The sequence below is a fragment of the Erpetoichthys calabaricus genome, chromosome 5 (assembly GCF_900747795.2).
Source record: "Erpetoichthys calabaricus chromosome 5, fErpCal1.3, whole genome shotgun sequence".
Taxonomy (NCBI): Eukaryota; Metazoa; Chordata; class Cladistia; order Polypteriformes; family Polypteridae; genus Erpetoichthys; species Erpetoichthys calabaricus.
Genome location: NC_041398.2, coordinates 145,687,222 through 145,701,703, shown reverse-complemented (window position 1 = coordinate 145,701,703; position 14,482 = coordinate 145,687,222). Strand labels below are relative to the sequence as shown.

Below are 14,482 nucleotides of genomic sequence, written 5' to 3'. Positions count from 1 at the left end.
TACTTCTCTGTATTCTCTGTACTGCAGTTAAGCAGAACTTTACCAGGTTATGGATCATGAGCACTGATATTCAAGAGATAAAAGACCAATAGAGATAAAAGGCAAACATTAGTCCTTACTGCTGTTATTAACAAAGAAGCAACTTTTGTGAAATAAAAAATTACTTATATATGCCCCAAACTTAAAAAAACAGTGCTACAAAATTCATTGGATTTTCTTGTGTTTTATCCACAAGTTTGTAAGAAAGAAATGAGAATTTTCCACCCCATACAAAATGTCAAATTGTGACCACTAGGGTAGTAAAGGATTAGCTAAAAAGGACTAAGAGTATAAATTTATTTTTTAAAATATTACCTCTCTGGTGACATGGCAGATTTTAAGTCTTCTTCAACATGAGCGATGGACACACCCCAGATTTTATGCAGCAGGAATTCGTAGTTAAACAAACACTCTGTGATCAGAGTAGTAATTTGATTTGACTTAATCAGGTGGTATGAAAGACCACAAAGTTTGCGGATATTGAAAAAGTAATTTTTCTCAGTTTCTGTTTTCTGGATCCAGGCTAGTGGCTGTAAACTGTATAGGTTTGTATTTCCTATAACTGCCGGCTTTCCCAAGAAATATTCGGCTATCTGGGTATGTAGAACAATTTGAGCATCTTTGGTTTTCAGGTATCTCTCCTCACAAGCCTGCTTAAAGGAGACATTGGCCCAGTTATACACATAAGTGGCATCAGTCTTCTGTTCCACTAAGATTTTTCCCAGGCCCTTCTGAAACTTGGCCCACAGAACAAAGGGAAACTTGGGAGCAGGTAGCTGATGAAACTGCTCTACCTCTGACATGACCTTCTGATCTACAGACAGCAAGTCAATCAGTTCCTCCAGAGTGATTCCATTTTTTGAAATACTTATTAATGAGAGGGCTTTCTTTACAAACTGAGCACCATGCTGTTTTTCCAACCTGCTTATTATAGAAGTATATAATTTGCTGAGATCTGCAGGAAGATATATTTCAGTTGGAGAAACAAATGAAGGCCACTGTTTGCATTCCATATAAGCACACTGCAGATATAGAGGTATTGGGCAAGTCATACAAGCTTCTCTGATGAGCTTCCATTGTGCACTTTGTAGCCTGCGATGATCTCTTTCTAACCAGCATGTAAGTATCTTTTCCACCTCAGCAGGATTCAGCGGAGGGATGTAAATGATGTTTGATTGGACAGTCAGTTTCTGTAAGAGCAATTTGGTTTTTGGTTAGTTTAAATTCCTAATCCTAGTAAAATGTTATAGTAAACAAAATAGCCCAAATAAAAAAAAGTTAGCACATATGTACCATTTTAATAAACTATTTACAATCAAATGTACATTTTTTGTAAAGGTAAATAAAGTCAAGACAAGTCAACAATTAATTTTATGTGCAATAGCACTGAGCAAAGGCAGGAATCAGCACCAACTTAGACTCCAGTACATTCACTCGTGTATGTGTTGTTTCTAGTTATCATTTAAAGTAATCAGCCCATCTTTGAGTTATGAAATTTAGGGCAGAACTGGTGAACTCCACACTGACCCAATAAGTTACTTGTGTAGTGTTAGTGGTGTAAATGTATACATACTTGTGTATTGCTATGAACTGTGCTGTGATCCATCAACATTTATGGGCATCGTTTCGCAAAATGTCCGTTTTTTAGTAATTATTTTTATATACAGTATTTCATCACAATGTTTATTTCTTTGATTTTGCAAAAATCGCGCAGATGGGATTTTGGATGACCACAAGCTGCCAATGCAGCACCCTGTGAAGAGCTGCTAATATACTGTATTATGTATGCATACACAGGCTTATCGACTTCTAACTACCATGGCTAAGTAGGATTGAAAATGTGAAATCATGTCTTTCTTTTAGGGGTCAATCAGAGAGTTGTCACAGTCTAAGCAAAGGGGTATTATACAGATATACGAAAAATAACTACCAAAACCAAAATGATAATCAAAAATTATTAAATATTAACCAAAAGTACTACATAAATGAAATTTACTTTCGTTTGAAGACAAGTCTCTAGTTTGTCTTCCCTAAGATGATAACGAGGTTTGTTTGGTTAATGTGAGCGGCTGTCAGAGTCATAGAAAAAAGACACTCAAAATGGCAACACCCATGAGATCTAGGAATACAAAGTGGCGTAGCCCTTTAAAACATACTCACAAAATGGTGGCATAGGGCTATCACTAAAATAATGATAAAAAATATTTTAAAAAATATTTATTGTTAAAGAAATTAAACCAAAGAAACAAAAATAATTTTATGTAATTCCTAACATGGATGTTGGCTGCAGCCATAAAGTTTATAATTGTGCCTTTTATATTCTTCTTCAACTTCAACTGAAGTAGAAGGAAGATATTTGTATTATATTTGCAGCAAACTTTAGAGACAATAAATCATTAGTAAACATTTCTATTAACTTGGTAATCATTTAGATTAATTTTGGTTTTTAATTTCAGAACAACAAACCAGTTTGGTGTTCTTTTTGCACTGAAATTAGGAGCAGTTATTTATCTATTTGCTTGTTTAGTGTTTTTAAGCATCAATCTCTGACACTTATACAATTACATATCCATCATCTAATGGTCATTTTTATTTTGGGTTGACATGTTAAACTATAACAAACTATTCAACTGTTCAAGGTTAGCTTCTATGTGGCATTCATTGATAAAGTAATCATCTCAGACTGATGAATCTGCAGTTGAAAAAACAGGCTTGGAAAATAGAGAGACGGATGAGAGTTTCAGATCATATACCAGTAGGACTACCTTTCAGAGATACAAGTGCTGGTTAGAATCTACCTTATTGAATATATCAGAGATTATGCAGTTTTTACAGCTGTGTTAGTCTTTACAGTATGCAGAAAGCAAGTACACTTGAGAATAAGGGTTTGCTTAGTGCCAGTGCACCATTAAGAGAGCACAGGACAGGCTCATGTTCTCTAGGGAAAAAAAAATTCCACACAAGAGAAATTGCACTGAAAAATCGCCATTGCATAAGTAGATCCTATCTTATTTGGTGTTCAGAAAATGAAAATCTCCAGAGAACAAGAGTAATATACTTTTTAGAGAAAAAGGGAATATGATAACCAGGATAGAAATCCATAATGACACTAAAGGGCATATGACCTAGGAAACTGCTGTCTCTCTACTGTATGATGAAGTTTTAGTGTCAGATCAAGAGATATTTTGAACATTGGTTAAATTATCATATGTGATATGGTGGCAGAACATTTATGATTCTCTGCATAGTTGCCTTCAGGATAGACCTTTCTTGTTTTAACCATATTTATTTGAATTTGCTTACACAATGTTGTAACATGCTGTTACTTTAATAGGTAACACTATATTAGTCCAGTGAGAGCAACTGAGGGTTTAAGAGAGCATACCCTGTGATGAAGTGATAACTCAATCAGGCTTATACTGGATAAGGGTACAGGGTGTCAGAGCCTAACCCCAAAATACCCATTCATAGAACCAAATGTTACAATAGCAAAGTAAAACTATGCTCAGTTTGTCATAAGAACAAGAATATACAGTATGACTCACGTTATCAGACTCTGAATACATTGCAATTTACCTTACACATACTTGAATGTATAACATATTTACCTCAAGTATGCTTAAGCAAGTTGACCCTGATGATGAAGACACTATTAAGTGCACATGCTGATGTAAGAGAGGTGGAAGCCAAGAGATGTTTGCATCATGTTCTTCCGAGAGCTCATCTACACCATCTAGGACTATCAATAAAGGGTTCTTCTCATTCACAAACTCAAGGAGAGAAGCAAACTCATTTATAAGTGCATACAAATCCTAGAATGAAAAAGAAGTAGTTGTTAGATAATAAACCTGGAACATTTCTGTTAGGTTAAAAAATGGCAAAATAAAGCAATATAAATAAATGTATGCACTCAAGGGTCTATTCTGGAAGTGTCTTCTGCAAAGCCAATTGTCAATAATATATCCTAATATTATAACTATAGTGGAACTGCAAACAATGCCCTCAAAATATTCTCCACAGAATTAATATTAATTTTAGTTTTGAAATATCATGTATCTATATACTTGTTTTGTTAGCCCACTTTCAGGTTTGCAGGGAGCCAGAGCATTAAAACCAATGCTGCACGGAGTGCTAGAACCTTACATGAAGACACCCATATTTGCTTATACCAGACAAAGTCAGTTAAATAAATCTGCAAACATTTTCATTGCAAAGAGAGACAGCAACCAGAGTAAATTTATAATGCAAGCAATTATATTTTTAAGCCATGTACAACATTTTAATAAACTAAACATACTTCCCCTAGTCCACACAGACACCCATGTTGAAACTCACTCTAACTACCCCTTGTAAACATCGCCACTGTGTGCCTGTAATAGTTCTTGAAAAAGAAAGCTAGCAAAATTCTTTCTCCATACATTTTGGGAGCGGTTAAAATTAAAACATTTTCTTTTTTTTTACATTTTGAAATGGATTACATAATGATGCATTAATTTAAAACATCTCGTGTGGTATGTTATTGCCCCACTGCTTCACCATTCTTGTCTACTCAAATAAACAAAAAATGCTTTGTCATATTATATTAGAAAAAAAGGGATGACTAAAGAAGATGTGGTAGACTTTTTCCGAAAAAGTTAAAAATTTTGTAATTATAATCCAAGAATCCAATACATTTAAAATGAGGTAAATTGGTATTATCTGTGTGTTATACTGCAAACATTATCTTTTTACAGGAAAAATGCAAAAAAATATAAGATAATAAAGTAAAGTATGTAAAAATGGTTTTGAAGCACAACTCCCTATCCAACTCTGAGTTTGATTGGACAGGTTTGAGAATGTTATCACAACTCCAAAGGTCTTTTAATATTTAACTGTAGGTTTCAGAGGTAGACAGTACATTTTTCTTTTGATTTTCTTGTAGTCAGAGAGGTCCAGGTTATCTTCTTATATAATACACTACTGTGGCTATCGATTTATCTGTCCAGGATTTTAAATCACCTGTAGCTCACAAACCGTTTGAACTCATTAAGCCATTAAGAAGGCTAACAGAATGTTAGGTTATATAGCACGGTGTGTGGAGTACAAGTCCAAGGAGGTTATGCTCAACCTTTATAATGCACTGGTGAGGCCTTATCTTGACTACTGTGTGCAGTTTTGGTCTCCAGGCTACAAAAAGGACATAGCAGCGCTAGAAAAGGTCCAGAGAAGAGCGACTAGGCTGATTCCAGGGCTACAGGGGTTGAATTATGAGGAAAGATTAAAAGAGATGAGCCTTTACAGTTTAAGCAAAAGAAGATTAAGAGGTAACATGACTGAAGTGTTTAAAATTATGAAGGAAATTAGTACAGTGGATCAAGATTGTTATTTTAAAATGAGTTCATCAAGAACACAGGGACACAGTTGGAAACTTGTTAAGGGTAAATTTTGCACAAACATTAGGAAGTTTTTCTTTACACAAAGAATGATAGACACTTGGAATAAGCTACCAAGTAGTATGGTAGACAGTAAGACTTTCAAAACTCGACTTGATGTTTTTTTAGAAGAAATAAGTGGATAGAACTGGCAAGCTTTGTTGGGCTAATTGGCCTTTTCTCGTCTAGAGTGTTCTAATGTCCTAATGTTCTAATACAATTTTGTGTATTTGAACAGCTGTTCTAAGGCACACATGCTAGTTCTGTGGTTTTCCCAACGGGGCAATATCTGTCTTTTAAAGAAGGCAAGATAGTCAAAGAATCAGTAAAGTGAATGATTCCCTGCCTAATGACAAATACTGTTGCCCACTTGCCTAACTTGACAAGTGTGGGAGAGAAAATCTCTTAAGGAACTCAACCGGAAAAGCATCATCCACAGTGCGTATGGTTTTACAGCCAAACAAGCATCAATCCTTCTGGATGTGAGACTCAATGTATTATAAAGTCTGTCTTCATTAATTCAACTATTGACCTGAAATTTGGTACACATATACTACGTGACCTCTACTGTCTGCATTTGGGGTGATGATTTTTATTACTCTTTTTAATAGCCGTGCGGAGCATGTGTACAGGCGCTGTTCTCATTCCCTACCACCTTCACTGTCACTTCCCCTAACTCTTCATATCTTAAATCATTCTTGAGGCAGATTGAACACTTAAGTGCCAGCTTAAGTGAAAAATTAAGAAAAACGTACTAAGTAATTGCAACACAAAAACTGACTTAATCAGTTTTAACGTGAAAAGATGCCAACGGAAGAAGAGAAGAAGTGGGCTGCTAGAGTGGAGAAAACAACCTCTGAGCAAACGAATGCTAAATGTACAGAGAAAGAGTAGGAAAACTATATGTCAAGTGTATTCACTGCATGTTATCGTGCAGTCTTCTGTTACTGGTATGCAGATATTTTTTGATAAAACCACAAAAAAGCAAAGCAAAACAAAAGAGCTACTGAAAAAAACAAGAATTAAGAAATTAAAATATGTAAATGCTGTTGCTAAAATTTGGCTGACATGGCTGTCTCATGAGTCTCACGTGGGTTCAAATCTGACACCTAATGATCATCTGAGTGGAGTCTGCAAAGTCTGCACTTTCTCCCTGTGAAGGCTATTCTGTGAGTACTCCAGAATGTTAGAGGCAGTAGCTTTAGTCACTGTCCCACTGCAAGAAAAAAAATATTTTTACTTATTAATATGTGGGTATTGCCAAATCTCAAGCGATCAAGAGAAGGACACACCAAGAAGGTCACCGGCTTTGGCAAAGCTGTCTAATATGCACATGTCACTTGGACCCTATAAACATGGGATGAGACCACAAAAGGGCAGTTCACTTCTAGTCAGCTGCAAAGAAAGAAAGAACTCTGTCGTGAGAGCTGAAGGTTATACAGCACTAAAGGATCCCTAAGGCTAAAGTTACTACATTTATTATTAAAAAAAGTTGATGTCTGCCTGCTTCTTTGGATTACATTACTTTTTACTCTACCACTGGGGACTAGGTAGGTCAGCAGGTGACAATACAATTGTTACAGTAGCATGATTTAGAATAAAGTGTGGTTGTATAACCCAAGTGCTGTTAATAGGTAAAAGAGAATTCGACATTACTGTATATTGTGGTCCCACATTAAAACAGTATGTCCAGGTAGGAAAAGGTATATGTTTTGAGGAGAGGTGTCCCCCAAGACTTACCACAATAAAACACTTGAGAATCTAGTTCTTGTTAAAAGGACTAAATTGGGAACTTCTTTATAAAGAAGAAATAATCTCCATAAATTGTTCCCAGATTCTTTTATTCACTACTACTTATAAAACACATACCCAAGCTTGGAGATGGAAACCTAAGGAAGCCGAGAGAGAACATGCAATATCATTATTTTTTTAAATTGTCTCCTCGAGATAATGGAATAATTTTATCGCAATCTCAAGAAAACGAAACTTAACCTTTGCTCCTGGCATCAGGCTCGTTTAGATTGCAACGCCTATACAGCTGAAGCCTTGCTATTCGTCTTCTTAAATGATGGAAGCTAACGTTATTATTTTCTAAACTAAGGCATAAACATATTTCAGCCCGCGTCAGCCCTTGATTGAACAAAAATACGACGTGCTGATCAATACAGTTCTGCTCTTCTGCCATTGCAAACAGGACGGGGCTTCAATAAACTAAACATTAAACGTTAGATACAATTATTTCATAATTTCGAGAAAACAATATGTTTTGTTTTATTGAGATAAACGTATTCTGTATTCTCGAGATCTCGATTAAAATTAGTCCGTTATCTCAAGGAAACAATTTTAAAAAAATAACGATATTGCACATCCTTTCTCGGCTTCATTACAAACCTTACAGAAAGAACATGCTTATTGAATATTCTGGCCTAGTGAGTGCCTCTCCTCCCCCAGTCACAACTGCTAAGTGTGCCTAAAGCATGGATGACATTTTAAGGTGTGAAGTGCAAAATGGGGGAAAATGTCAATAGTAGACTGTGTGCTTTAATTGTAGACTTGAAGTTTTGGCGCAAAACTGTCTCTCCAGGAAGACCTTTTTTGACCTCCTAACTCTAACCAACCTTGATCTTTTATTAACAGTAATGTAATTAACCCTTTGTGGAGTCTCGTAGAGGATCTAAACTAATTCTGTAATGAGTTCCATCAGGGAACTATACTTAGTGTACATGAGATACCTAAGTGTAGTACATTGTGTATCAGCAACATATTGAGTTAAAGACCTGCTTAATTTTACAATTTGCACAAGTAAGCAAAAACAACATTTATTTATACAGCACATTTTCATACAAACAAAGTAGCTCAAAGTGCTTTATAAGTAAGTTATTTTACTCCTGCATAATTCTGCAGTCACCCAGTGGAAAGACAATGGTTTCAAAGTACTTGAATCCTGGTAAACGTGGCATACTCTGATGATGCTTCTCTGTTTGTACTTCTACAAAGGTGGCCTATGTTAGGGTTTCCTGCCCAACAACCTGTCACTCCATGGTCCTTTCTCTCTCTTTGGGGACTTTTTGTAAGATGTGACACACATTCTCACCTCTGAGAAAGACGCTTTGATCTGATACATTTTAGAGAGCTGGAAACACATGCTCTGAAGGAGCAAACGCACATTCCGACTTTCTCCTGTGACTCCAATGAAACGAACCAGGATGTTGACATTTCTGGGGACACAAAATACAATCAAATAATTGTTTCAATTTACAAATCATGCAGAAATCCAGGAAGACTTTGCACCACTCTCATAATAGTCATTGTTTCCTTCCTATATTCATTGGTTTGTCTGATATGATAAATGAATGCATCTTCTTTAGCATCCCAATAATTTAAAACAACCTGTAAGTTTTATAGTGACAGACTCACCCTGGTATCCTTTTGGATGCTTCACATGCAGCTTTTGCCATTAAGGTACTCTTTCCACATCCTGTCATTCCATGGAGAACAATGATTTTCTGTTCTGAATGGTTCATTATTTTCTTAAGGTCATTAAGAACTGATTCTCTTCCAATGCAGCTGCTCAAACTTAAATGAGGTACATGTATAGCAGTTACTAAATATATTATCAAGTAAATTGTCATACATTTTACTCAAATGAATGCATTTTCATCATAATGATTGCTAGAAAACTGAACCACCCACCAGATTACTAGCATATCAACTAGAAAACATAAACATGGACTGCAGATTTTTTTTATTTTGGAATTCAAGAGCATCTATCTGTGGTGAGAATTTAATTGAATTTAGTGTATTTGGAATAATTTCACCAAGATGTCACACTAAAATATTTCCCTTTCCTCAAAACAACAACAAAATATGAGATAACATGTACCGTATAACAATATCAAAGTTGACTTAGGAAAAAATATAATTCTACAATGAAAAGGATGGTATTTTATATTCTGTGTAGTCTGTCATTAACCTAATAAAAGCTAACAGAACTGCTAAAATGCAGTAAAATGTTTAATATGAATATATAATAACAAAATTTAAAAATATAATACTGATTTGTATTGCCATTCCATGCTTTATGCATGTTTTGTTTTTGGCAGCGACTTCCAGTTGCTAGCACGTTGCACAGTTATGTTTGGTGATGTCAGCAGTGTGGTGGTTTATTTAGCACAACACCACATTATCCTCTTTGTCCAAATTTCTGGATTCATAACAAACTATTTTTGTCATGATCAAAGGGCTTTGTGTGGGATTTTGTAGCAAACAAACAATTATAATACTACAATACTATTTTGGCTAGCATTTTAGGCTTTGGTATTATAGTTTATGGTCCAGTCTATTTAAGAGTTGGTTTCTCCCTTTTCTCTCCATGATTATTTTTAAAAATTTGGTGCCTCAAACTGGCAGTAGACAGGTCTTGCTCATCATTGAGGGTAGACATGACTAACAAATAAGAGCAGTGGTAGTTTTGCAATTGTACTTGAACTGTGACAAACAAAGTAGAAGCTGCATCCTCATATTAAGCTTTTAATTTAATGGTCACTCTGCTTACCATTCCTCACTTGCAATCATCAATTCAGGCTATTGAACAAAAGTATGAGATCACCATTACAAGCAGCCAATATGAGATTATGGTGTACAGTTGCTGTTTTCACTACCCATGACTGAATGAGAAGTTTAGCAAAATGGAAGAATCTCTGAGTATAACTGCTATTTATCTACACTCATGAGAGCCAGTTAAATATGCAGTTAGGATATCCACTGGACACCACCTACAGAAGGTTTGCCAGGCACATTCTCCTGAAAGAAGAACCACAGGTAGACCCTCAGGATATTCTAGTATAACCGTATCACACAGCTAGCCAGGAAGTGAATGGAAATTTCCAAGAAGTGCCTGAAGAATGTTGTTAGCAACTTGATAGCCTTGTTTCTCCAGTTTGGTGTGTTACCCCTACGACCTCCATCAGGAGAGATAAATGGTGAGTGAAATGAAGGAAAGAGGAAAAAGGCTCAAGGCTCTCTTTTCCACAGTAGAAAAAATGTATACTTACAGGGCTTGACAGTGGTGAACATGCTCATAAATCTCATCCTTGAGCTGATTCCTGAACAAGTCTTTTCTGCTCCATGCAGGCTGAGCTCTAAGTGGCATTACTTGTGTTGCCCTACAATGAAACACACTTATTAACAAGAGCTGAATGTAGAACTTCAGTAGATACTGCACAATGCTATCTTCTTGTTGAACTGTTTGACATCTCATGGATGTTTTCCTGGAACTGTGAGGAAGCTATTTTATTGTGTTTGTATTGATGTTAACATTAAGTCAACAATTACTTTTATGCCTTAAGGCTGTAAATGGCAATGCTTATTCATTGAATTAATTCTATAAAACAAAGCATGAGTTCACTCTGCTTATTATAATTATTAGATATATAATCCACTGCTTTAAAACAACCACATCAATTTATAAGCATTTATAACAATTTTACAATTGTTACTTTCATTTTGATCAAAGTTATCTCTGTAAGAACATGTTTTTTTTAATTTAGCAGCAAACCGGTAAATGTATCTGAGACTTCCTTCACTCATTAATGACATTTTTTTCATTTTTTTTCCACCACAAAAATATCTACATTTTGTCTTTTAAACAATTCACTGTTTATATGTTTATTCTTTTTTTGGTGTTTCAGCACCAAAAGATGTCCCACCAGAAGAGGGGGAAAGGTAGGTACCAACCCCACATCAGGTGTCTGTATGAGTGGACCCTGCAATTACTTCCCTGTGGTGCCAAGAAGAGGCCCCGGCCACCTGTGACCCTGAATTGGACTATTTAGGTTTCAGAATGTTATGTTGCTATGTAACATATACATTAGAATATATACATATGTAGGTAATTATATCACCATACTGTAACTATATTTTAAATTAGGTTCATAATTGCATAAATAGTATAGAGTAATTAATCAGAATAAATGGCAATATACAACTATATACAGTATTTGGCTAGGGTCAAGAAGTAGAACAGCAGAAAAATTAAACTAATAAACTAAAACTCTGGAGTGGACAGTTTTTAGAGAAGGCAAGTCAATGTCCTACACCAACTGGTTTCCTTATTTTCCACTGGTCACTCTACTATGTATGACATTCTACATCAAGAATCTGGGTGATGCAGTGTGAGAAGTGAGTAGCTGACAGGCATTATAGTACAGTGGTTAAGATGCTGGACTTAGGACTTCAATCCCTGAGGATGTGGGTTCAAGTCCTGCTACTGACACTGTGTGACCATGAGCAAGTTATTTCACCTGCCAATTGGAAAAACAAATGCAATGTAACCAGTTGTATGTGAAATGTTGTAAATCGCCTAGGATAATGGTGTCACTCAAATAATAAGTAGCCATCATTCACAGCACTGGTGTAATGTGTTGGCTATGTGTTATACCTGGGTCATCTTTTACAAAACTATTCTCAGTATGGTATAGTACCTCAGTCCAAGTTATTATATATTAAATAAATCTATCATCTATTCTTGAGGCAATGCTATTTTTATTCTGTCAAAGCTGTATATTTATTCCAAAAAGAGAAGCAGTCAACCATGTGAAAAGATATTTATATATACATAAACACCACATATGGGAATCAATCAAAGTCTACCTTTTTAGGCGATTGAGCACAATCTTCTGGAAATCATTAGAGATCCTTTCAATGTAATAAAAATGTGACCTGTTAAGCTGGGGATCAATTCCATTATGTCCCCATCCAACGCTGTATTCATAGATATTGGTACGGTGCAGCTGTGTGAAGAATACAGAATCATGATAGCAAGTTATTTATTGATAATCCTTTGAAATGAATTTCATTGGCTCCTGCTAAATACACATCCACAGTAATATGACTGTTTAGAAAGCTTCCAGTATCTCAGAATGAATTGCAAGTTTGTTGTCAAGAGTTACAACATTAACCATAGGTTCTATAATTGTTAGACTGCAGCCAGGGTTAAGTGTATTTTCCTTTTAATGGTTAATTCTATTGTTTTTGAAGAATTAGTTTCCATGTGCTTTTAGTTTTTATGTAATTTTTAAAATATTATTATGATTTATTTGTTTAGTATTTGTGCATGGTGCACTTAAGATGTTTAAATATACAGTAATCCTTCCTCCATCGTGGGGGTTGCGTCCCAGAGCCACCCGCGAAATAAGAAAATCCGCGAAGTAGAAACCATATGTTTATATGGTTATTTTTATATTGTCATGCTTGGGTCACAGATTTGCGCAGAAACACAGGAGGTTGTAGAGAGACAGGAACGTTATTCAAACACTGCAAACAAACATTTGTCTCTTTTTCAAAAGTTTAAACTGTGCTCCATGACAAGACAGAGATGACAGTTTCGTCTCACAATTAAAAGAATGCAAACATCTTCGTCTTCAAAGGAGTGCGTGTCAGGAGAAGATCATGTCACAGAGATAGAGAAAAAAGCAAACAAATCAATAGTGCTGCTTGGCTTAAGTATGCGAAGCACCGCGGCACAAAGCTGTTGAAGGCGGCAGCTCACACCCCCTCCGTCAGGAGCAGGAAGAGAGAGAGAGAGAGAGTTTGTTTTTCAAACACAAATCAATACGTGCCCTTCGAGCTTTTAAGTATGCGAAGCACTGTGCAGCATGTCATTTCAGGAAGCAGCTGCACAAAAGATAGTAACGTGAAGATAATCTTTCAGCATTTTTAGACGAGCGTCCGTATAGTTTAGGTGTGTGAACAGCCCCCCTGTTCACACCCCCTACGTCAGAATCAGAGAAAGAAAAGTAAGCTGGGTAGCTTCTCAGCCATCTGCCAATAGCGTCCCTTGTATGAAATCAACTGGGCAAACCAACTGAGGAAGCATGTACAGTACCAGAAATTAAAAGGCCCATTGTCCGCAGAAACCCGCGAAGCAACGAAAAATCCGCGATATATATTTAAATATGCTTACATATAAAATCCGCGATGGAGTGAAGCCGCGAAAGGCGAAGCGCGATATAGCGAGGGTCTTACTGTATTCCTTGTGTCTATGGGTGGAACCCCAATAGGCAGGTTCACCCTGATGTCATTGCTTCTGAGACCCCCTGTGCCTTTATATTCTGGTGAAAGAGATGGTCCAAGAAGTGTGTCATTGAGAATTGTGGAGATTACATCGAGTGAGTACTGTTCTGATTTATTGGTTTGTGGATTCTTTTACCATTCATTTTACCATTCTATTCAGGGGTCCTGGAGAGGAGGATCCGTCGGATAGTCGAGCCTCGGATTCAGGAGGAACAATGTGGTTTTCGTCCTGGTCGCGGAACAGTGGACCAGCTCTATACCCTTAGCAGGGTCCTGGAGGGTGCATGGGAGTTTGCCCAACCAGTCTACATGTGTTTTGTGGACTTGGAAAAGGCATTCGACCGTGTCTCTCGGGGAATCCTGTGGGGGGTACTCCGAGAGTATGGGGTACCGGACCCCCTGATAAGGGCTGTTCGGTCCCTGTACGATCGGTGCCAGAGCTTGGTCTGCATTGCCGGCAGTAAGTCGAACCCGTTTCCAGTGAGAGTTGGACTCCGCCAGGGCTGCCCTTTGTCACCGATTCTGTTCATAACTTTTATGGACAGAATTTCTAGGCGCAGCCAGGGCGTTGAGGGGGTCCGGTTTGGTGGGCTCAGGATTGGGTCACTGCTTTTTGCAGATGATGTTGTCCTGTTTGCTTCATCAGGCCGTGATCTTAAGCTCTCTCTGGATCGGTTCGCAGCCGAGTGTGAAGCGGCTGGGATGAGAATCAGCACCTCCAAATCTGAGACCATGGTCCTCAGCCGGAAAAGGGTGGAGTGCCCTCTCAGGGTTGGTAGCGAGATCCTGCCCCAAGTGGAGGAGTTCAAGTATCTCGGGGTCTTGTTCACGAGTGAGGGAAGAATGGAGCGTGAGATCGACAGGCGGATCGGTGCGGCATCCACAGTAATGCGGGCGCTGCATCGGTCTGTCGTGGTGAAAAAGGAGCTGAGCCGCAAGGCAAAGCTCTCAATTTACCA

At 37.2% G+C, this 14,482-nt stretch overlaps 1 protein-coding gene across 1 annotated transcript in view; it reads right to left on the bottom strand.

Annotated features, from left to right (window-relative positions):
• LOC114652802 (uncharacterized) overlaps positions 1-14,482 on the bottom strand; it is a 104,487-nt gene that overhangs the window by 78,638 nt on the left and 11,367 nt on the right. Inside the window, exons 5-10 of the mRNA XM_028803117.2 lie at positions 12,102-12,241; positions 10,505-10,615; positions 8,868-9,026; positions 8,545-8,668; positions 3,648-3,851; positions 355-1,229 (exon numbers count right to left, since the gene is read on the bottom strand). Coding sequence (XP_028658950.2) covers positions 355-1,229; positions 3,648-3,851; positions 8,545-8,668; positions 8,868-9,026; positions 10,505-10,615; positions 12,102-12,241 — 1,613 coding nt within the window. The remainder of the gene's footprint in view (positions 1-354; positions 1,230-3,647; positions 3,852-8,544; positions 8,669-8,867; positions 9,027-10,504; positions 10,616-12,101; positions 12,242-14,482) is intronic.